This window comes from Centruroides vittatus, unplaced genomic scaffold, assembly GCF_030686945.1.
Source record: "Centruroides vittatus isolate TY-2023 unplaced genomic scaffold, ASM3068694v2 contig_487, whole genome shotgun sequence".
Classification (NCBI taxonomy): Eukaryota; Metazoa; Arthropoda; class Arachnida; order Scorpiones; family Buthidae; genus Centruroides; species Centruroides vittatus.
In genome coordinates this window covers 684,338-710,923 of record NW_027122275.1, presented here as the reverse complement: position 1 = coordinate 710,923, position 26,586 = coordinate 684,338, and the positions used below count along the sequence as shown (strand labels likewise).

The following is a 26,586-nucleotide window of genomic DNA, read 5'->3' as shown; positions in this document are numbered from 1 at the left end:
TAAACCTTAAAATGTCGGCTGTCAAATTATATAATGAAAATGTGGTTTAAAATAAACTTGGCTGGTAAAAATACATCTAATTCTTCTAGTAATAAAAAAACGAAATTACTTTCTGAACAACCCAATAATTTTTATAGCCGTTGAATAATACTGTAAATGTTTTTTTCACAAGAACTGTATAAAAATTTATCAATACTTTCCCTCCTAAACTCTCTATATATACACCTGGTGCTGGACGGCGGCAAGTAGTTCGGCTGCTCGTCCACTATTGGTCCAGATTCGACCAATCCTGTCTTGACACGAGTCGGCAATGACATTTTACCATGTTATATGAGTCTCTTTTAGCGTGTTATACGAACAAAATCGCAATTTTTTCGCCGTGTTATATGAATCCGTGTTATATGAACCCGCGTTATAGGGGGTCTACTGTATTTGGGATTGTGTCTTTTGAAATTACGATCGGCACTGCTTCAAAATCTCTAAGATGTGGGTGAATAAGATCATAGACTAAGACATTGACTGTAAGGCAACATATATGTGAAAGTTGTGCATGCATTCAATATTCAACAAACAGATAAAGATCCAGACTACAGATCACAGCCACAGAACAATCCTATCACATGCCACACATGCCACATGCCACAGAACAATCCTATCACAAAACTGAAAGCCAGTGACATTAGGAAACTTCTGATTTTTCCTGGGTATCATGCAGAACCAGACTTCTATAGAGATGCACCAAAAGACATCGAAAAAGAGGAGGGAAAAGGAAATTAATATATAAGACTAATACTACTGCAGTTTATTGTAAATAAACTTACAGAACAATAAAAACAAGAAAAGCCTATTTTTATTCAGAAAGATATTATTGATATCATGACTGTCTTCATACAATACTACCAATAATACTGCTACTTTTTATGATGTTACTATTATATCTATCATGCTTTATTCACAGAAAAATGACAGCAAGTTATCATCATTGAAACTTTGTGTTTCCTAGGAGACTCCATTATTTACTACTGTCTTACTGCTGATTCACACAATCTTTGTATTTCTTGCATACATAGTCGTGCTTATGTGTTCACTTCTCTATAGTCAAAAATTAATAGTGAAAAGAAGTGGCAGATAGTAAAAATGTATCAAACATAAGCACAATGAAAAATTGTAAAATAGTAATTATTTTACTGGTAGTTTTTTGCTTAGTTTCTCTCCTATTATCATCAAGTTAGTAAGAAAAACCATCAAATAGTGCATATTGGAAATTTCCAAAATGAGATATATCTGAATAAAAACAAAGTATTTTATTGGCAAAATTTATAACACAGATACCATATTGAATTGTCTAATTCTTTTATTTTATTCCAAGTCAACTAGCCTAACCAAAAATTAGTTAATGGTTAGAGAAGAATAAATTTATATAAAAATATTGATTTTTCTTGAAACAATTTTAAATTGCACAAGTCACATTTTGGCACTGATCCCTTCAAATTACAAAGTGTGAATACATTTAGTTAAATACTACCTATTTAACTAAATGTGTAAACAAATACATTCTTTGCATTCATAGCACATCTAGCATTATCCAGGAACAGGTATCACAAATTTGTTGTCAGATGGTCTGTATTTTATACAAAGACCTTTAGCTCACCTTTACTTTATTATATAAGTAACACTTCCCTAATTTCAAAACCAATTACTTGATTGATTTTGTGTTAAGAATTAAAAACTAATTCTTAATAATGAAACTTAATAATAAAACTAAATAATATTATTTGTTTAAATTTACAGTTAAAAACTTTAAGCTAGGTGAACCAAATAATTTACAATCCAACAGGGGACACATTTCAGAATTAGTGAAAATGGGATCTAAAACTGAACTCTGATTATTTTTTAAAATATTTTATTTATTGATCTACAAATTGGTGATATTATATTGATGTGTTAATAAAATTGTTCTATTCAAAGATTAATTCTACAATCAAATATTAAAAACTGGCAAAAATGAAGATGGTCCTTAGAAATCAGAGACATCGGTCACCCTATCTAAGCATTAGAATTTTTACCATTGTCTGCCCAAAAGAAAATGTTTATCATTGAAAAAATATAAAGCAATTGATAAACGTATAAAATTTTTAATTTGTCAAAACAAAATTATTAAATAAATCTAATAAAATTTAATCAAAATATTAACAAACTTTTTCTTTAATACATGAGGGTAATCCCAAAAGTAAGGTCTCCTATTTTTTTAAATACACAGAAACGTTTATATAAAAATAAAGTTCATATCATTTTAAAGCTTGAACATTTATCTATTTTTCTACATAATCACTATTTTGATCGATGCATTTTTGTAGGCGCTGTAGCAGTTTTTGTATGCCCATGTCATACCTGCTTGCAGCCACTTCGCAGGTCCCATCTTGTGCACACCTTCCAATATTGCAACTTTTCCATTAAAATCCTATGAATTGTGCTTAGGAAAAGCCCAATAACCAAAATGCAGAGATCATCTAGAGTGATTCGCCAATCTTCACGCATGGTTTGCTCAACCTTTGCAACCGTCTCGTCGGAAATTGACGGTCTCCCGCTTCTTTCTTCGTCGTGAATTTCAGTACGATCGGCTGCAAACTCTCTATACCACATGAAAATGTTTTTGACGTCTATTCACGACTTGCCACACACTTCCGTCAATTGGCAATGAATTTCAATCAGTTTAACATGACATAGCAGTGAGCTTGTATGACATGGGCATAGAAAAATTGCCACAGCGCATACAAAAATGCTCATCTTTGACTGCGTGACTTATCAATACCAAGAAGGTCGTTAAACACGATCGAAAACGTTAGTTAGATTCTTTTAAACAAGGCTGCTTATATAAGGTGGTACGAGTTGGTATTGATACAAAAATACATTGACCGAAATGATGATTATGTAGAAAAATAGATAAATGTTCAAGCTTTAAAATGATATGAACTTTATTTTTGTACAAACGTTTCTTTGTATTTAAAAAAATTAGGAAACTTTACTTTTGGGATTATCTTCGTATATATTATTGATTAATGAAAAATTTTGTAGATCACATCTTATGAGGCAAGTTCTTCCTAATTTCATGAAGCAATTCCAAAAAAATTTGTTGATCAGATCATGCATTGAATTTGATTTAATTAATAAATGCATTACAGAAGACTCAAAAGAAAGTTTGCAAATGTTCAGAATATAATATTTCAGTTGATTTAAATTATTTTAATTGTTTAACTTAATGCTGAAATGAGCAAACTAGTTAATTTGATATTAAAATCTAATATTTAATACACATTTACACATTCTTTTATTGCTAATTTTAGAAGTACACTAAATCCTTGCTGATCTAGCCATTCTTTGCACAGAGAGGTGCCAGATTAGTGAAAGTGCTGAATTGTTGAGGGTTTATAGATCTAAAGGCAATGAATTTTGTGACCTTGTCACGCTTGTAACGTTTCTTGTCACGTTTTGGAGCTGTACTGTGTTTGTTATTATGAAATTATGAGTGATACAACAATTATAAATTTAATTCTTTATTAGAAGAAATTAAGCAGCAACAAGGCAAAGCTTTTGCTTTGCCTTGTTGCTGTAAACAATGCTCTCTGTCCACTGCAGTCCTTTTTAATTCATAATAATTTTGAAATCCCATAGAAGTATTGACCTCTTTCAGATACTTTTTCCTTGGTTTTCCTCTTCCTTTCTTTCTGAGAATTTACCCTCCAAGGATAGTTTTAGGAAATTATTGTGCATAATAATATGATCTATAAATTTAATTTTCCTTTTCCCTATTTCCTGTATTAATTTCCTTTGTTCTGCCACTTCCTTCAGAATTGTTTCATTTGTTTTCCATTCAGTCCACTTTGTTTTGTTTAATCTCCTCCATATCCACATTTTTGCTACCTTCAGACAGGTTGTCTCCTGTTTACCTAGTGTCCAACACTCACTTCCATACAGTAAAATGTTCCAGAGAAATGTCTTAGTAAATGTTTTCTTTGCTTCAATACTTAAATGTTTTGATGTTAGCAGATTTCTTTTGCTTTGGAAAGCTTGTTTCATGATTTCTATTTTTTTTTTTTTTATCTCCTTTACACATCTGTTATTTTTTGTGATTTCACTCCCTAAATAGGTAATTTCTTATTTGTTTCACTTCCTTTTTTGTCAGTCCTGATGTTAGCTTTTGTCTTCCCAGTGTTCTTTTCTACTACCATCACTTTTGTTTTCTTAATGTTTATCTTTAAACACCATTAATGTACGTTCTTGTATAGTAAACTAAGCATATGATTCACTTCTCTTTCTGAATTACTCATTGTTGCTATATCATCAGCAAATCTGATGCAGTGTATCTTTTTCCCATTTATCATTATACCTTTTGTCTTACTCTTCAGTTTTTGTATAATCTCTTCAATGTATGTACTGTACATATTAAACAGGTAAGGAGAAAGTGGGCAACCCTATCTTACACCCTTCTTTATCTTTGCTCCTTTCTTCACCCCATTGATATGTATGCTGACTCTTGTATAACTGGTAAATTATCCTTTTATCCCTCCAATCTAAGTTTACCTTCCTCATAGTTTTAAACAGCAGATCCCAATTCACTGTATCAAATTCCTTATCTAGATCTATGAATGTGAGATATACTTTTCTGTTCATTTCTAAGCTTTCTAGAAATTTACAAATTTACTTTGTACATTTAAAAAACATGAATTAGAGGCAAACATATTACAATGATAAAAAACTTGATCAATGCTTACTGTACTATTTCATTTACACCAATAAAATTATCTTTTCATATCAGTACAGTACATAGTAAAATAAATATATAAATATAATACAGCACAGATGAAATCTTGAATTTTCTACTCGGTATAGTGACTTTAAAAACATATGGATCTTTGTCTGCTTTAATGAAGATGCTCATCAATGTCACTCTTTGTTATATAATTGCTTTACTAGCATTATGCCAATACTGTACAGTCTGGTTATTTGATTATGTACTAGAGGAAGATATTGGCAGCACCAGAAGTTTGAGAAATCTTCATTCTCTCTTCTTCCGAGGTATCTTCTTCCTCATCACTTGCATCTTTTCCTTCCTGCACACTTTTGATGATTTCTTCATCTGTTAAAGCATAATCTACTCCATAATTTTCATCATTCAACTATTTAGTAAAGTTCTCTTCATCAACTTCTCCTGGAAGCTTGTGGAACATGTCAATGACTATGTCATCTGGAATTAATTGGCTCATCACTATCATTCATTGATGACTCAAACTCATTGTCAATCAAAGATTACACCTTTATTCTAACACTTCAGTATGGTAGTGCTCTCCACAATATATCATGCTTCTATTGTTTGAAAAACATTATCATGCATATTGATCATTCTCCATGCCTTCAAAATAGTCTTGATGGAATTATTTTCACATTCATTGAACAGGGAGGTAGGAATCACATGTTGATAGTGGCACTTAATCAGTTCCAAAATTCCCTGATCTACAGGTTGAATCCGACTGTCACATTGGGTGAAATAAAGGAAGCTCATATATCACCTGACTTTAGAGACAAGGTGGAGAGATGATTGAGAACATTTATTAATTAGGATGATGGCTTTTAATGAAAATTTATTCATCTAAGTTCTTCCTTCACAGCTAGTACAAATTTATCATGGAACCATGGAAAATTTTTTAGTCTATTTGTTTTCTTTTCAGCATGATCTTCTGGTAGTGTACTCATCTCACTGTGTCAAATGGGCTGTCTTAATTACCAAAAGAAGTTTATTACTCCTGTAGACATTCTTTTTGTTGTTTTCATTCTTGGCAGCAAGCATTTTGACAAAGAGACTGGTTTTATATTTGATCAGGAGTTATTTCTTCTTCCTTTATCACCTTTTCCAACTTCTTTTCAAACTCTTTCACAACTTTTTTATTTTGCTAAGTGACTTTTATCAGTTATTGTTGTGGCTTTATGCCATAATTTATAGATGTTGTTATTAATTTTTCTTTCCCCTTATTTATTTTTTCATTTTCTTCTACTATCTTGAAGTTGTCTTCCTTCTTTGCTGATGGGGGGTCTGCTCCAATTCTGCCCCTTTTTGTCCAAATAAGAACTGGTCTAACTGGTTTTGTGGTTGCCTTTAAAAAGGAGAGAAGGAACCTTGAAGGAGATTTGGATGGGAGCTAAAGAGTGAGGATGTTTGACTCAGTGTAGCAGGAAGGTGATGATTGTAAGGAGAGAGAACTTTGCAACTGGAGAAGCTGAGAAAACTGAACCCTAAGTAGGACATTTGTGGATATTTGGAGGTTTTTTTAAGAGATGTCCATTCAGTTTTTTTGATAGAAGAAACAATTTCAGAACACATGCTCCCATTTTTTGTTTGAAAAGAACTTGGGTACCCCTTTGTTCTCTTTCACTTGTCATTCTATCCCTAACTTTTGCACTCTATTGGTAAAAACCCTCTTACTTATTAGAATTAAGATTAGAACTATTGTTACTTATTAGAATTAAGATTAGAACTATGTTTCTTGTTTAATTTTATTATATTGCAAGCTTGAATGCTTGTCAATAGTCAGTTGAAGGGTTGACATCACGGGTTGTGTGTTAGTTCCTTGTAAAGATTTTGTTGTCAGTGTTAGTAAAATTTTTTTTGTACAGATTTTATTGTGACACAACCCATTAATAAAAAATCTTTTACATCTCACATTGTCACTGTCTTACACTGTATTCGTCTAGCAAATTGTAAATTGTTTACTGCCTCCCACTCTTTTGTTAAATGCCACTGTTTTTCCTTTGATTATTGAGCCACTGACAAGTAGTTGTTTTACTGCATTTCTATATGAACCATGTGTAAATGGCTGCATTAAGTTGATCATTCTCATTTTTTGCATAACTTTCATTTTTCCAATTCTTTGACAGTATACAAGCCAAATGGAAAAATTTTGAAAATTTTCTCATTTGACTTATATTCTGTCAAAGTTCATTCTTTTTCATCTTTGTCATGAACAGTAACAAATCCAATGTGGTTGTTTACATCCAATGTTATATTCAATGCAACAATGGCTTTTTGGGAAGAACTTTAACTTCTCTGAGATTTCCAATTTCTGTGTCAATACTAATGTGACATATTTTCATCTTGAAGCCATAATTGATACTTTCATTCTTTTATTTTAGTACTGCCTGAGGTTGCTATAATTTAAATGCTACTACCTGTAGCCTATGTAATATATGTATGAATTACTATATAAGCAATTTATACCCAATTTTTTGATTAGAGTCAGATGTAATTCAGAGATTGTCTGTATCATCTATAAAAATCCTGAAAAACAGTTCATGAATGATATATATATGTTACAGTAAAAACCCGTTTTTAGTGAAAACGCGTTTTAACTAGTTGAAAACTAGTTTTTACTGGATGTCATTGTTAAAACTAGAATTTACTGCTAGTAAAAAATGAATTTGAGTTAAAACTAGTTTTAACTAGACAAAACGGGTTTTAACAAAATGGCTTAGTAAAAACTGTTTTGACCAAGGTCATTCAGCTAACACGTTCCTATAGTGTATGATGAATTTCATATCACTTTAACCCTTTTCCCCCGACATCTTGTTTACGTTTATTTTGCAATCCCTCCTAAGGCAATATAGATCAGTCAGGCGATATTATTTTAAAAGTTCACCAAAAATCAAATTATCATTATATCTATATGAAAAAAATCACTTACATTTATTAATATCTTTAGTTTTAAATACGATATTTTTCAATGCATTTTATTAGAAAAATTTATAAGAAAAAAATAATATATATCAGAACTGACACATAAACTTGATAATTTGTAACATTTTGTGAAAATTAACATTGTCTAGTTACATAGTTGTTTGCTGGCACTGAGCCAGAAAGACGTAGAATATTGTTTTGTACAATTCGATATAACACTTATGCATGTATGTTTATTCGTTGTGAAATTATCGCACATTATATCAAACATTTGTTTGAAATCAAAATTTTATACTGCTATCAACTAATATAATGAATTATTATACTTTATTCACTTCATATCGAACGAGATTATATCTGTTGTTAATAAATTTTACAAAAATCGATATTTACCAAAGTAACGATGAATCGGTACCCTCGAAGTTTTGCTTAAAAAGCCAGGGTACCGATCGATCGGTGCCTTCAGGGACAAAGGGTTAATTAATGTTAATAACACAGATGTGTGACCAATATTTTCAATAAATATCGTATTAAATAATACAAATGTTTTAATCCCAATCATCACTTTATTTATTTCCCCCAAACATATTTATGTAGCTAAAATTAGTTTTAACTAATGTTAAAAGTTAAAAAGTTAATGTTTGATTTTAGTTTTATCTAAAATCAAAACATGTACAGCAGTAAATTCTAGTTTTAACTAGACAAAACGGGTTATAACAATGACATCCAGTAAAAACTAGTTTCAACTAGTTAAAACGCGTTTTCACTAAAAACGGGTTTTAACTGTAACATATATATTTTTTATGCATTTTTCACAATTTAGACAACCATATCACACACTTTCATTTATACAATTCACTTGCAATTTTTATTACAGTACACACATTTTTGTACACTCATAAAAATTTATGAGTGTTGTTATGTTTGGTTTCAGTTTCAATTTTCTGTATTCCTTTGGGGTTGTAATGCAACCTCCACATGGCCAATGATGAGTCACAATCCTTGTGGTTTATACAGATCTCCAAGATTCAAATTATCATTACTTTTTTGATTTCCCCTAGTATTTGAATTAAAAAGGTTTAACTGTATTTTACTCTGAATATTTTCTAACTTTCTTCTGAGATTTTCTTAATGAATGTTTTAATTAAATCAATATTAAGTCAATGGCATATTCAACATGCCATCTGACCCACAAATTTTCCAAAATTGCTTTATTGAATGATACATATAAGGTAGGTACTAAGTGATAGTCTAGTTTCATTAATTTTGATTCAGTATGAAAATACAATCTATAAGCATTAATGACTAATTGAACTGTTAAAAGCAAACCTATTCTGTCTCTGTGTGTGTACACGAATGCACTCAACATTTTTTACAATCTTTATAACTAACATAAACTAAGTCTTTTATAAATATATTTCTTCATATTATTCCCTGTAAAATAATTTATTAGTAATTATTTAGAATATTAGAATTATCATTAAAAACAGTATCTTGTTTATCCTTTAAAGATTGAAATTCAGAAAAATATTTTAATTTATATGGAAGAAATTTGTTAAGATATTAATAGCACAAAACAAAATTAGCAAAATAATTTTTGCTGCAGCATATTTTTATTAAAAATTAACCCATTGTTCATCATTGATATGAATACATATATATTTTATTTTTTGTCATTTAGAATATTAGTGTATGTAAAAATAAACACTTTTTCGTGAATGTTTATGCTTTTCTAAAAAGTCTTAAAATATTGCTCTTAATTGTTATATCTTTGATTAAACACTTTACCGTGTGGATACTGAGTCTTTTTCCCCTTCCTCTTCATGGGTTTGGGTCATGCCTACAATGGAGATGGCTGAATGGTTAAGGATGGGCCACAACCTATCCAGATCAAACTATAAATAAAAATTTGATCTTGATATGAACTCAGGTCTGCTATAATGACAGGCTAACTCTTTTACTACCTCATTCAGCCAGTATCTGTGATTACAGTAAGCATTTTAATTCTTTTCACCATATGGACGTAAAGATGTACCTTTTCCATACCTATTCAGTCAGGATTATAATGGAAGTGGCAAGATAATGAAGAATGACCTGGGCCAATGAGAGGGAAGGGAAGCTAGAACCATATAGTCTTGGAATCCAGACCTCTATGAGGGCCTGGACTGGAATGTGTACTGTAAAATTTTACTGTAATTTTGTGCAGATAACTTGTAAATTATCTGCATTTGAAAATTGATTTAAAAGCAGGTGCAGGTTATATGATAGCAGGTTACATCGTGATTTTGAATTAAAATTATGAACTCATCAAACAATGCTCAACCTTACCGTGAGTATCTTTAGAAACTGTGAGAAATTCTGTGTGTACTCTAGACATATTCATTGCATTTTTTCAAAACTACCAAGTATACAGCATTTTGCTTTAAGTTCTCTCCTGTTCATGCTCTGTATGCTTAATCTACTATTTTATTGATTACACTACATTATTACATCATAATTGATATTGTTAGACACTCCTACTTGATTTGTTTCTTGAAAGCTAATAACTTTCTGGTAATTATTCTATTTCCCATCTACATAATGATATCATTTCAGAGAACTTTATTAAAACACAAGATGTGATAATTATAATCCTAATAAGTTACAAACACATTGCTATAAAGTGAATTCTGACAACCAAAAATAATTATATACTTTTAACAATAGTGTAACCTGAATATGCAATGTTTTATTTTGTTTACATATAATAGCATTACTTTCTGCAATTTTTAATATTATATCAAAATGAAAGATATTGTCATTTAAAGTTTGATTTATTTGCTTCATTTTTTAAACTCTAATATAAATTGAAATTTCTGTACAATAAAGTGACATTTGTATATATCATAATTAAGGTTGGTTTTTTATACTTTTATCAAAAGAAAATCTGCTTTTTTTCTCCTATAAACTAGGAAACTAGTAAACTGAAAATCAACAAAATTTTATTGTTTAACTTTTTCATTTTTGTTATATACATCACACCAGGTTACAAATGATCTGTAGCATCATTTTCTTCATTCCTTAGTACACACAAGCTGATTAAATGCCATTCTCAGGTGCACATCCATAGTAATGCTCTGTCATTGACATTCTTGAAGGGTCAATATTTTTTATTGATGAAAAGCTTCTTTAAACGTCAGCACTAGTTGCAGGAACAGTCAGAGCAGTACGAACCAATGTGCTCAAAATTGGCATTTCTTTAGACCATTTCTGCCAAAAGCTGAAGTCATCCTCAGAACTACTGTGTTCTTGTACAGCAGCTTTATATTTTGCAATCTCCCAAACAGAAACAGGTTACATTGAAAACTGTTGCAACTCAGTGCTTTTACAGAATTCCAGCTACCTTCTAACATCTACAGTGTTAGGGTTTAAATTCTTCACCTGCTTCTAGAACAAAATGCAAGGATGCTTTTTCCATCAAGATATGTTGTCAGTTTTTTATATGGAATGTTACAATTCTCAAGAAGAACTTGCACAGTTTTCATCAGCATCTAAACACAAATTGTTGACATAGTAATGCTCTGTAACTCTTTTATGTAATTTGGAAGAGTTTCTGCAGCTGGAAAAACTCTTCTGAGTTGAATAAGTAAATTTTCAGAATTAATTAACTCCCTTAACTCTACTGTACAAGCACAATTTTCTTCCTCTGATGTAATCCAGTTTTCTCTTTATTTATGTTTTCAGCGTGGTATGATGCTGCCTGGAGCTGTGTCCCCCAGCAGGTAACCACACAAACAGGAAGTGCAGCAGTTGATTTTCCTGGCTCCTTTAAGGATTAACCTGAAAAATTCAGCTTCTACTGTACTATTTTAGATGTGGGAAATTGAACATATTTTTAGACCCATCTAAAAATTCTGTAATTAGTCTTGGAAGAGGGGGGACCTAATTCTTGCACCCATTAAAAATGGGTAAGATCGGCTACAATCTAATAATCTTAATCTTCTCTATCGTTACTTTTTGCTCAAATGACACCAGGCTCATCTGCTAATTTATTAATAATAATGATGAAAAATAATGATTTTAAAATTGTTTTAATTGTTTGTTTCTATGGGTGGTAGATACACAGAAACTTCAGATTAAGTAAGAATTTATTTTACATTACCAGATACAGATGTAACAGTAAATTATTATACAACAATTTCCTTTTATTTAAGCATGATAAATGTACTTACAACTAAAATTGTATGATTGTACAAGTGATGGTAAATAAATAAGAATAAGAGAATATTAAGATGGTGGGCTAGTCTAAAGCAGTGAAAAATACCTTCATCCAAAATATCTTCCTAAGCCTTTACGTTTTCGGTACCCAAGACGAAAATTAATAACCAACTAACGTTTTCGAAAAAGGCTTAGGAAGATATTTTGGATTTTATATGTACCGGTATGAGGATTGTTTTCGAAAAATACCTTTCTATGTAGATGATCTACAATAAATAATGTCTCCTTTCTTACTTTTGAGATTGCGCTTTACTTCTCTGAATACCACAATCATTTCTTCTATTCACTTTCTTCACATCTCTCTCTTAATGAAACTTTGCTGCAGCAAGAAATTATTATTTTTAATATTTTTTGTTTTGTGATATTTATTTCTATTTATCTTTAAAGGATGGAGCAATACCATTAGCATGTGCCGCAAGTACAGGTCATTATAATATTTTAAAATATTTATTAACTAAAGAACATGACTCAATGGCTTTAATAGAAACTAGAAAGGTAATCAAAGAATCATTTATTTAGTAGTATTTTTCTTAATAATTTTTAAAATATTTTAAAATTCTTTTTTTTTCTTTTTATGTAGTTTCTAGTAGATATAATGGCCTGTGGAAAACAGTATGAAAATATGCCAATTTTGGAATTTATAATAGCATCACCTGCACCAGTAGATACAGCTGTAAAAATGGCTCGAAGCTACCAATTGCTTGCTTTTAGAGAAAAAGAACGATCACGTGATTTAGAAAGGGCAGCATTGTTTTGTCAAAATATGGCTTTTGATTTGCTTTCTGTTATTTCAAGTAGCGAAAATGTTGGAACTGTTTTGCGTGCATTGGATTCTCGAAGTATGCCATTTTTGGATGTTCTGATCGAACTTCAATTAAAAGAAGTAGTAGCACACCCTGCTGTACAAAGCTATCTGTCCGAACAGTGGATGGGTAATTTAACTTGGGCCACATGGAAGATTTTATTATTGTTTTTACTTTTTCTTGTGTGCCCACTCACATGGCTTGCATTTACCTTTCCACTTAATCATAAATATGCTGATACTCCAATCATGAAATTTATGTCCTATCTAGTATCTCATATATTTTTCATACTTATTGTTTGCTTTACAGTAATTAATCCTTGGTTTCCCATATGGACATCCACCACTCTTTATCCCCATCCACATGAATGTGCATTAGTAATATGGCTCGCTGGACTCCTGGTAGCAAATTTTACAAATCCAAGAGATCGTGAAGGTCTTGGTTGGATCAAAGCAGCCATGTTAATATTAGGAATGTGTGCTATTGCTGTACACTTATTTGGATTTTTATTTTCTGACGAGAAAACTAGACAAATTATTATATACATTAGAAATCAATTCTTGGCATTTTTGCTGTTACTTGGATTTTTAGAATTTCTAAATTTCCTCACATTTCATCATTTGTTTGGACCATGGGCGGTCATCATTCAAGATTTAATGAAAGATTTACTTCGGTTTTTGGCCATTTTGACAATATTTTTAACAGGTTTTTCACTTCATTTATGTGCTGTCTATCAACCAGTTTTTCCACCCGAAGAAGGAATAACATTGCCCACATATGGTCAAGAATTTCAATCACCCATTAACACATTTGAAATGTTGTTTTTTGCATTATTTGGTTTAGTAGAACCTGACTACATGCCACCTCAGCATTTAAGTCCAGGATTTGCTAAAGTTATTTTAAAAATAGTATTTGGAGTATACATGATGGTCACTGTAGTCGTATTAATCAACTTACTTATAGCTATGATGTCTAACACATATCAAAGAATTGAAGCTCAGTCAGATACGGAGTGGAAATTTGGAAGAGCAAAACTAATAAGAGATATAATAAAATGCTTCCATCACCATCACCAATGAACATTATTGCAGTGTTCCCTTATATGTTTAAAAAATTAGTTGAAAAATGCAAAGGTAATTAATCTGTCTTTGAAATCAATATATATGTATAAGTCTACATTTAAAATTTATATTTTTCTATTTTATTCAGGAAAAAAACAATCATTGTATAGTAAAGGTATAGATTTACCTGGAGGAAAGGGACCACGACTCTGGTTTCGGAAAAAGGCATCAAGACAGCAAGTAGTACCTGTGGGTATGTTTGTATATTCAATTTTATCATCCTCAACTAAATCTAATAATTTTCTTCTAAGTTTATAATAAAATATATAATTTTTTAATAAATTATCATTATAATTTAAACAATTTTAGTCATGAGCATCTATCAGTTTTTTTAACATTAATTTAAATATGAATATGAATTTAAAGAGGAATAGTAAAAGGTTCAAATTAATCAGATTTTAGTGTATAATTATACAATTTAATAGGAAATATAGCAGTTATCTAGTTTTCAATATTCAACAAAAAGTTAAATACTAATGTTAATTGAGTGAATTTTCAAAATTGTACAAACTGTGATAATGGTTGTCCTCAGGACTGTTGAGAAAAGGAAACTGGGAATTTTTTCCATGCTCAGAAAAAACTTAGGAGCCCATAACGGTTACCTACCCCTATAAATTAATGTTATTTTTACTAACAAGAATAAAGATTGTATTTTATTAATGAAGAAACATTCTACATTTTTCATTTGTTCAAAAAAAGAGGCAAATGATTATAATAATGTAAAAGAAACAGTAAGAAAGTGCAGCTGTATTGTCTCCAATTTAAGTTATTAGGATAAAGTGACCTGATGTCCCACATTGTCATGTTCATCTTGCCAAGATGCCTAAATGTCCCACTTTCCACTAAGAGAATAAAAATATAAGGCAAAAGCCTTGTATTTTTATTCTCTGAGTGGGAAATGATGATGAGCTCAACAAGTAGACCTCATCATCATTGAAATGTCCATCTATAATGTACACTTACATTTACAGCAGGCTATGTGTTGTAGTGGAAGTACGTGCTGAAGTATTAATATATGGCCATGTCACAAGGGCTTCTATTGGCAGATTTCCAGTATTGTTTGTTTTCATGCTGGGTGAGTACCCTGTGGATGAGGAACTTAAAACTAAAGGTGTGTTCAGAGAACAGCGTGCAGGGATATTTTAAATTTAATGCATAGGCATTCCTGACATTCATCGGGGCCTCAAAATGATATACAGTAAAAGCCAGTTAAGACATTCCCATATAAGTTGTTCAAATTCTGTGGTTCTGTTATTTTGCCCATAAGACACACACGACATGTTACAAAATTCAGTTCTGTGAAGCAATTTTTATCTCTTAAGATGTTCACATTGGTGACCAATAGTATTCTCAGAAGCTGCATGAACTGTCATTTCAAAAGAAGGGTAGTGTAACTTTTCATTTTACTGAAATAGGGAATTAATACTGAAATTTATGAAGTTAATTAGTTTAACAGCCCAATGCTAATGGATTTTGAAATTAAAATTTTGAAAATTTAGATTACAAATGAAATTTGTTAAATTTGATTCCAGTATCAACAGTTAAACAATTTCGAACGATTTTCCTGCATTTCTAACATTTAAATTAATTAATCACGTACTCCAAACTGATTACAGTGTGCAGATAAAGAAGACAACGAAAACAAATGTTTTCAAACTCCTTCTGAGTTCTTTATCAGGTTTTGTAATGATTACCCAATGGTTCTTTGTAACAGCTTTTGGAATAAAATTCAAACAAGCATTCGAACATAAGTTTGAAAAAATTATTAAAACTATATTGCACCTACGCAAAGAGTCTCCCTACCAGGACTCAACAAATGGCTAAATCATGTTGTCAATCAACTCTTGCCAGGCCATTGACAAAACCATTTCCTCTTTATAATTTATGCATGTTGATGTAAACTTGGATTTAAAAATGTGCATAGCCTCCAACCATCTGAGATGTTCCATGGGAGGCAAAGCAATGAGCTTGGCCCGGTTAAAGTCCACTACAATGTCTGGATCTGTTGCATATGTAGAGAGGGCCATGGTGGTTCTTGCATGACATATATTGGCAAGATGTTAATATTAATTACAAATACTACTTACTTCAAATAAACACGTACCTGAACCAGTTACCAGTGTTGGAGAAAAGATGAATAAATATCATAAACGTTTTCAAACCTTAATAGTTCTTCAGACAAGAAGCAATGGAATGCAGAACAAAAATAGAATATCAATATTTAAACAGAAATCGCACCCACATCTCGTTTAAAATTGTTGGATTGGACATGCGCGTTCGATGTGGGTAGATGGTAATTAAAGGTCCGTGTCGATGAGGGCCTGCCAGGTGACAGACAAATTGAGTTCTTCTTTATAATTTATGCATGTGGTGGCGTGGCTAGATTTGTAAATGGAGATAGCCTCCGACCACCTCAGGCGCTCAAGGTGAGATGAAGAGATGATGAGCCTCATTTGGTTGAAGGCTGCCTTGATGTCAGGATCAGCCATGTAAACCGCAAGAGCCGTAGAGCCGAAACTCAAAAAATAATTATTGTGTTTTTTATATATTCAACATTGATTCATTAAATTGAGGGATTTTGTCACTCATCCATTCCTTCCATTTTTTATCTTTCTCATATTCCAAGATTTCAGAGCTTGGCTCTAATAGACATTAGAGTTCTCTGTCTTCTGCAGATTTCCTCAACTTCTTCCAGCTCTCCTAGTTCTTCAGCCATTCTAATGTTAAGCCTAAGCTCTTTTTCTATCTTCAGATCTTTTAAGCCTTCCAGATTTAGTTACTTTTATATCAGCTTCTTATTAATCCTTTTCAACCTCAGTTTCATTTTTGAGATCACTGGGTAAAGGCAACGGGGAACCACTCTAGTTGTAACTTCCCCAGGATACACCTTGGCGCCTTAACTAACGACTTATTAACCTGCGCCAGGTGCTCACTGATGTCAGGATTTCTGATATGGCATGCAGAAAGAGAGGGTTGTGGTCACTAGCTGCATCAGCTCCGGGCTAGGTTTTCACGCTCTTCACACTACTTTGGACATGTTGATTAATTAAGATATAGTCTATTTGATTTTTTACGATTCTGCCTTCATCCTGTGGTGATGTCTACATATACAGTCTTCTCTTGAGGAGTTTAGACCAAGTATTAGTAACCTTTAATTCATTTTCCTGGTAGAATTGTACCAAGCGATCACTTCTCTCATTCCATAAGCCTAGTCCATAGTCTCCAACCACATCCTTAACCCTACCTTCTCCCACCTTAGTATTAAAATCTCCCATAATGATGTTTATTTCATGCATCTTGATAAGATGAAGGAGACCCTCTAGTTGTTCATAGAACTGATTAATCTCATCGTCATTCTTATCAGCTGTAGATATGTAAACTTGCACAATGTTGATGTTAATCAGCTGACCTTTAAGCTGAAGCATAATCAGTCTCTCTGAATAATGTATAATGTTCAAAATGCTTTAGCAATCCTTTTATGAAGTACTATATCTACTCCCTTCTAGTGGATACCATCATCTGGTCCTGAGTAATATAAATACCATTCTCCTATTCAGTTTGGCATTCTCCTGATCCTGGCCATCTTGTTTTGCTAATAACAAGAATGTCTATATCAATTCTCTTAATCTCTTCAGTCACATTCCTCAACTTTCCTGCTTCAAACAGTGTTTTAACATTCCAAGTACCAACTGTAATGGGCTCACTGGAAAGTCAATATATTATTTAAACTTTTACTTAATTTGTAATTGTTTTTTAAAAAATAAAATTTAGATTAAAATCAAATTAGATCAAAAATTTAGATTTTACTGAACTAATTTCAAATTAATTTCTAAACAAATTAAAATTAATTATTAAAATAATTATTATTAAAATAAATTAAATTAAATTGCTTCTTGGAGTTTTTAATATTGGTGTTCCAGTGCTTTTAAGCATGTGTTACTTATCTTCAGGAATGTTGCATAATAAGATCGCATGTTCATGAGGATATAACCATCACTTGCTCAAAGTTGTTAAGATCTTAAAATTTTTTAAACTCCAATAAAGTGGTTATACATTAATTTAATTATATTTTTGGAGGTTTAATATGCTGTTATAAACAAAATTTTCAAATTAGATAAAAAAAATTATCTTTTAATTAAAATTGTTATTTCTAATTAGTAATTTTAGCAAAATTGAGTGAATTTAATTACTTTTTATAATAAATTCTTAATAGATATTGATTTAATTAATTTTTTAAACATTGAATGACAAATGCAATTTTTGCCAGAAGTTCCTGTAAACATACCTGAAATGATCAATTCAGCTAAGCATATTTCCAAAGTAGTGGATTGGAAGGCTATAGTACATAAATATTTAGAAGTGCAAGGAATAACTGTAGCAGCTTGTGATATTCCAGAAGAAAGGGGTAATGAATAAGACTTTCAACTGAACTTCCACCATAGAACAAAACAAAAATTACTCTTAGCTAAAGAAATTCTGAAATGAAAAGATTCCGAAAGTAGAGAGACTATGAAGTTTGAAATGAAAAAAATAATTACATTTAGAAATACAATAAATATAATTCAGCATTATATAATATTCAGAATAATAGTTTATTCTTGGATAGTAAAATGCTAAAAGAGAATATAAAAATATCTTACCAAGTAGCTGCATAGCCATGATAAATCTCAATATAGCATCATGTGATATTCTTGAAGATAATAGAAGTGAATACTATTTTAAAGAAGAGATCCTTCCGTAGAGCCAAAGTAATTTTGATGGCAGATAAAATGTGAAAGGAAATATTTTGTGCCATTATCTGAGGCTTCCTTAGAACATCATTTAGGATTCGACATATTAGAATTTGTGTAAATGTAGTCTACTTTCTACAGACTTAGCTTGTGAAACAAGATACAATATATAGACTAGCAGAAAGTTATGAAATCTTTCCTATCTTTTGTGACTTCAACCATGGACTGATTTCATATATATCATCATCAATATTTCATGTGACAAAATTCTATAATAATATAATAATGTGGGTGTTTAAAAAGCAATAAATGTACATAATTCAATTATATAATTTGATATTTAAAATTAAAAAGAAAATATTTGTAAATAATTCCAATGTAATATTGACAAGAGATTTTAGCATTTTTTGAAAAAAATGCAGAGAAAAATGAAAAATTACTTTTATTTTGATAAGATACAATTCTCTTATGAAAGAAAGAAAAAAATTTTAAATGATTGTAAATATGAAATGTATCAAAATGAAATTTTGTGTTGATGATGATGTGAAGTCAATTTAATAGATAAATAAATTGAAAATATTTTATAGTGATGTATGGTTTGATTTTTCTTACCAAATTTAAAATTATTATAGTTCATTCACAATAATATTTATTAATAAACAAAATACCAAAAATAAATATTTTTTTTTTCCATCATCTTATTCCATGTCCATGCAGTCATTTTTTTTAATAAGCCTCCTCCCAGTTGTCCTATCATTCATCCACTTCTCTTTTAACTTTTCTCCAATGTCCACTTTTATCTTCTTTTTGGTCTTCCTCTTCTCTGTCTTCTGAAAACTTCTAACATCATAACCCACCTATCAATACCTTGCGCTCTTAAGACCAGGTAGTTTAGTTCATTGTTGACCTTTTATCTATCCAAATAGGCTTGTTGCAGTTGGGAAAATTGTGCTCTAGAATCTAAACCCCTAGGGCTTGATGACATTAAAGGAATCTGGATCTAGAAACCTTGTGCAGACCTATAGGACAGAAAAGGCACATTTTGCTTGGCAAATGAGAAGAAAAGACATGGTAAGTAGATCCCAAAGAGTGGCAATGTGATTTTTTCCCTCTTTGTTCTCAGGTTGTGCATGTCACAAACAGCAGGTGTAGGAAAGAGGAGGGGAATTAAGGTATATATTGTGATAGTTGTGAGACTTGAAATGAACTTAAGGACATTGAAATAAACTTTTGGTTCTTTCATTGGGGTTATAGAGCCTGTTTACTTTATTGGAAATGTTTTCCTTTGTACCTGTACAGGGAACTCCCTAAGCTATAGAAAACTCCCTACAACCTATTTTTTCATTTCTAATAACATATCTAAAGATCATAGTCTAGCCATGTATCTTTCCTTTTAATCTTTTGTCAGGTGCAATCTGAATTTTAAAACGAGCAGGTGCAACTTGTCCTGGGGACAGGCAGTTTTTTCTTTCAGATTAAATAATATTTACCATAGTTTTTCTATATTATCGTACGTTATAATTGTTTATTTGAAAAAATAATATATATGTTATGGACAAAGTGATTAATTGGGCATTATTCATAATGCCTGGTCATTATGAATAATGACCAAAAAGGGCGGGCAGTGTAATAAATATTGATTAATTTATCAAATTGACTGGTCATTATGAATACTGCTATCACCCAGTCGGGCAAAGTGATGATAATAAGTTGAGGAATGATCATCCAACATACGCTAGCTAATCGGCACTCAGTTGCGTGTGCGTATCGAGTTTAGTACCGAATTTAAAATTTGATTCAAAAACCTCCACTTATTTCATTTAGAAATATTTAATTTTTGTGAATTATTTCAAAGTATTTTAAAAAGAACACGTAATCTTTTACAGGACATTTTACATTTACATTTACATTTACTTTTACATTTAATTAACTATATTAATTAAACGGCAAAATTTTATGTATGTGCCCCATCTTGGCGGTGGTCGTGACTGTTTGTGCTCTCGACGGATTTCTCCCAGAGGGGAGCCGCCAGCAGGCCGTCAATTGTTTAACGTTACTAGATATTGATACGTGTGTTCAAGAACTACCGTGAATAAATAACTAGTGACGTTAAACAATCGGCGGCCTACCAGCGGCTCCCCTCCAGGAGGGATCTGTCGAGAGCACAGACAGTTGCGACTGCTGCCAAATTTGGTACTAAACGCAATACGCACGTGCAACTGAGTGCCGATTGGCTAGCGTATGTCGTATGATCACTCCTAAACTTATTATTATCACTTTGCCCGACTAGGTGATAGCAGTATTCATAATGACCAGTCAATTTGATAAATTATTGAAATTTATTACAATGCACAGTTTTGTTGGTCATTATTCATAATGCCCGTATTAATCACTTTGTCCATAACACATACATAAAAAAACAATACAAAGCAATAAGAAAAATGGGGAAAAATATAATATAATATATCACTACTTTGTGCACTATATGAACCACACATTGAGATTCACTTTCATTTTGTTTAGTAGTTTTCACATTCTGCTTCTCTTCTTCCAAATGGTATTAAAGAATGTGAGGGATATCTTGTAGTCGGATAAACCTATAAAAATATCATACTTGCAACTAAAAGTAAATGTTGTACAAACCAGTAAAAAAATGAACCGATTAAGTTCTATAGTAAAAAATATAAAAACACAAACATAACATAACAGTTGTAACTTATAATTTATCAATTATTTATAATAGTAAATAAATGTTTGCTTTTATTCAGAAATAAATATTTTTAAAATTCTTAATGTTTACTAACAAAAGTAAGATAAGAAAGGTAAAAATAGCATGAAAAAATGAAAGAATTACATCTTTTTCACACATCCATTGTAACACAAGCAGGTGCAATACGTAATGAGGAAGTGCCATATGTATTTCTTCTGAAAGAAGCAACTGTCTTCCTTACTCCTGTATTGTTTAGTGTACTCATCAATTTGGAAATACACCTACCCTTCAGGATGATTAAATGCAATTGGAATCAGTGGTGTACATAAGAAAAAAAATACTGTCCTGAGGATGGGGTCACATCTGACAAAAGGTTAAGTTCAAAATCCTTATTACTCCTGTTATATTTAATTCTGTCCTTTTTCATAACACACATATATGTTAGCATCTTAATCTTTGTATATTGAGAAAATATTCTATTGATGATATTTTAAAACTATCATTTTATCAGAATTGTAAAATGGTAGTTTGAAACTAGACAGTACTGCCTCAATGATAACTTGCATCTGAGAGAGAACTGATTTTTGCTGTTTATTTTCAGATTACTTGCTAATAGAGACCACTTTTAGTACTGGTACTTTACTATGAACTATTTATAAACAACTTTAAAGTAACTTTACAGCTTATTATTATTATTTTTATTTTTTCTCCTTTTAAATATTTTTGACTGTTCATTCTGCCACTTATAACAACCATCATTATGCCATGCATCAAACCGATTCTGAGTGGCTATTTTGATCTATTAAAAGAAATCTATCAAAGAAATTTATTATTGGGTTATTTAGAAAGTAATTTTGTTTTTTTACCACCAAAGGGATTAATTGTATTTTTACCTGCCAACTTCATTTTAAACCATATTGTCATTATATATTTTGACAGTTGACATTTCAAGGCTTATTTGTAAAAAATTTTGTTTGATTCTGTGCCATTGTTTTTTTTTTTGGTGTTCCATCAAATATGGAAAATCGAAAACAGAATTTTCGGCATATTTTGTTTTTTTATTACCAAAAAGGTAAAAATGCTGTTCAAGCAAGAAAAAAATTGTGTTATATATATGGAGAAGATGTGTTGACAGAGTGACAGTACCAAAACTGGTTCATAGAATTTCATTCCAGCAATTTTGATATTGAAGATGCACCACGTTCTGGAAGGCCAGTTGAAGCTGATGAAGACAAAATAAAGGTATTGATTGAAGCAAACCACCAAATAACAACACGAGAAATTGCTAAGAGATTAAATTTGTCAAATTCAACCGTCTATGATCACATGAAATGACTTCGTTTCATTTCAAAGCTTGATGTTTAGTTTCCACATGTTCTTAAAGAAAGAGATTTGCTCTGTTGCATTGACATCTGTGATTTGCTTCTCTAGTGTCAAGAAAATGATCCATTTTTGAAGTGAATCATAACTGGCGACAAAAAATGGATTGTTTGTAACAATGTCAAATGCAAGCAATCATGGAGTAGAAGAGACGAGCTGGCTCAAAGCACTTCGAAAGTCAATATTCATAAAAAAAAAAAAGAATGGTGCTCTCTGTTTGGTGGGATTTTAAGGAAATTGTTTTTTTTTTTTTTTTTTTTTTTTGAGCTTTTACCAAACAATTCCACAACTGATTTGAAAGTGTACTGCCATCAACTGGACAAATTGAGTGATACCATCAAACAGAAAAGACCAGAATTGATCAACAGAAAAGGTGTAGTGTTTCAACATGATAATGCCAGACCTCACAACAGTAAAACATTTACTTCAAATAAGGATGTCAAAAATCACTTGGCAGTGGTGTAGCGTAGTGGGGGCGGCACTTTTAGGGGGCGGCATTTTTTCACAATAAATAATAATAATATCTTGTAAAAATTTGAACCATTTCATTTCATATTTTTATCGCACCTAAATTTGGACCGATTGAAATGAGCACAGAAGTTTTCATTACTTATTCTGTGATGAAACTGGGGGAATCCCCTTTCTTTAAATGAATGTATAATAATGACATCTTGCTCATAGTAGCGACTGACAACATCATCTGTACTGACTTGTAGGGATTTCCTGTATTTTATTTAAGCAGGGGGGTGTAATTTTAAGAGGGTGGCGAAGTTTTCCTCTGCCCTGGGCAGCTGACACCCACGCTACGCCACTGTCACTTGGATCAGTTTTTTGTAAGCAAAGATCAAAACTTTTATGAATATGGAATCATTCTCCTACCAGAAAGATGGAAACAAGTATTGGACTAAAACAGTCAATATATAATTTAATAAAATATTTATATATTATAAGGAAATTGTTTTTTTTTTCACAAAAAAACGAAATTACTTTTCAAACAACCCAATAGATAATTGTAGTCTTATTTTGTGAGTTATATTCTGTCAAATTTTTCTTACTAAATTTTATATGCTTTCAGAAACTACATTATATTCTCAACACTGGAATTCATGTTGTTCATAAATAATGCTACAGATAATCATCAATTTTCCAACTTGCTTTATTCCAAATCTTTGTGACATAAACAGTTTTGTCAGACCAATCAAAATCACAAATAACTCTATAGTACAGTACATGCTGTATCACTAATTAAATTCTCCTTGTGTCTTTAAAGTATTACAAACAGCTAGAAACTCAAATTAAGTATATTAAATGTGGAATTGGTATTTATGGTCAATATCACTGATATTTTGGCTAGGGTTAAATGCAAGTAAAATGTGCTAAAGACTGCACAGAATAAAGGAATTGCCTGCAACTGCCTTATAGATAATCAAAGTCAGTGCATACTACACTGAATACCTTCTGTGGCCATTTAGTAAACAAATATGATGATCACAGGAATTTTAAATGCTGTCTTGTAATTCTGTCCAGATTAAAAGAAGTGTGAGAAAATAGTCAGTAATCCTGTACTGAACATGAAAATTAATATTTTCATATTCAGTACAGGATTACTGACAAACAAAACACCACCAAAAGCTGAAAAATAATATAACTCACAGACATCTTTATTAGTTTATCATGCATTCTATGAATTGAATGCGTTAATCAAAGTTCCAAAATAGAACGTTCTATATATAATGTGATGATGTTAGAAATTTAAATGTAGAGACAAGCATAACAAAATAAAAATAAATGTAAAATCTGTACAGAACTATCAATATTACAATGGGAAATAGGCTAGAAGAATTACATGTTATAACATACCGATTAATAAATAAAGACGGTGGAAACAATTTACACAAATCTGTCTACAGTAGAAGGTTACAGATCATTGATTGCCATGCTTGTGATAGGTTAACATGTTCTTTGTTATTAATGCAATCTCTCAAGTGTTGCTTTATAAACTTTAATGGTTTCTATTATTTTAAGCTTACGTATATCAAAGGTAATGTGTAGAAGCTTAGCATTCTCCCAACATAGGGACATCTCAGGCTCATTTGCAAATTGGGCCACAGCAGTGTTATAATTCTTTTTTGAGATGTCATAAGCATACTCGTATTCTAGTTATTAGGAATTTCTGGTCTTGGGTTATATTGTGTGTCTGTGCATGTACTGTTCATTATATTGTGTTGTATATTTCTAGTTAAGTTGGTGATGAACTTTCCACAGTAGCCATTTTTTTCCTCAGACCCTACTCTACTACTAGTCAAACCAGGTCTTCCTGAAAAGGGAGCCCAACCCCAGAAACAAACAGGAGTAGAGGTAGTCCAAAAGCAGGAGTAAAGGGTAAAAGGACAGAAAAGATTGAAAAAAGCACACTATATTCTAAATGTTAAAATAAAATAGGACATATAGCCAGCGGTGATATTCAGCGGGTTCGCACAGGTTCAGCCGAACCTGTTGTTAAAATTTTCAGTTTTCCAAACCTTGTTAAACACACGGAACATTTCTCAGTGGTTTTGTTTTTTTTTTTTTAAATATATTAAAATATACGTATTATACAGCTCTAGTTTAGTAGTATTAATATTAAAATATTAATACTACTAAACTAGAGCCTTATACCCCGTTCGCACCGAGCGTTTCAATCTAGATTGTGAACAAGGTCGGGGACTATGTCTTGGTGCGATCTCTCTCGACCGTTTCAATCTTGACCGAAACGAGGTTTAATCGCGATTGATTCAAGAGAGTTCTTGAAACTAGATCCAGTCATAAGAGAGATCCCACACGTGCGAGATAATACAAGATGGCTGTAAAAGACGCGTCAGGCTATGGACAGCGAAATAAAAAGGATATCGTATTTTGAGAGATGATGACATCTGTCTATTATCAGCAGTGCCATTTGGGGTGAAAAATTTCTCTGCCTAAAAAAAAAAAGGTCGACAGCACTAATATACTATTGTTACCTGGTCTTCACCCAGAGCCCCTTATGTTCCAAATACACCACTGATTATTAGATATATCGCAAGAAAAGGTATTGTATTTATTTGTAGCCAAAACTTCCATTTCGTTTGTCGGTGATTGTCAGGGAAAAATTTTCTGCTAGCGAACCCTTTGTTAACTATTTCGAATATTACCACTGCATATAGCCACAATTGGATTCCAGGTTCGACTAACACCTTGATTACATCGGCTCAACTAACAGATCCTTAATAACCAGAATGAGAGTATGTTTATGACATCTCAAAAAAAAATTATAACACTGTTATGACACAATTTGCAAATGAGCCTGGGATGTCCCCATGTTGGGAGCAGTGGCGTGTGGTGACATTTGATGATAGGGAAGCTGTGTTTCCATAAAAGTTATAAACAAATACTTGAAATGACAAAAATAAATAGTTTATTTATTTTAATTTTAAATTAGATACATTGACATGAAACAACAATATAAGAACTTGTTTATGAAAATAATCACACACCATGTATTTATATTTTAAAAAATACAAGAGAAGCAGCACTTTCACAGCTTCCACAGATTGCATGCCACTGGTTGGGAGAATGCTAAGCTTCTATAATGTTAAGCTTCTTTGATATACATAACCTTAAAATAATAGAAACCGTGAAATTTATAAAGCAACACTTGAGAGATTGTATTAATATCAAAAAAAAAACAAATAATGCATTAACCTATCCCAAGCATGGCAATCAATGATCTGTAACACACTACTACTGTAGACAGATTTGTGTAAATTGTTTCCACAATCTCAATTAATAAATAGAGATTGTGGAAACAATTTATATGAGAATGTTATAACATATAATTTGT

The 26,586-nt window shown here is 31.5% G+C and overlaps 1 protein-coding gene across 1 annotated transcript in view; it reads left to right on the top strand.

The window, feature by feature from the left end:
• Positions 1 to 13,927, top strand: part of LOC136978060 (serine/threonine-protein phosphatase 6 regulatory ankyrin repeat subunit B-like) — a 62,703-nt gene extending 48,776 nt beyond the window's left edge. The window contains 3 exon segments of the mRNA XM_067273704.1: positions 12,371 to 12,478; positions 12,564 to 13,830; positions 13,833 to 13,927. Of these exon segments, the coding sequence (XP_067129805.1) occupies positions 12,371 to 12,478; positions 12,564 to 13,830; positions 13,833 to 13,927 (1,470 nt within the window).
• The last annotated feature ends 12,659 nt before the right edge of the window (positions 13,928 to 26,586 follow it).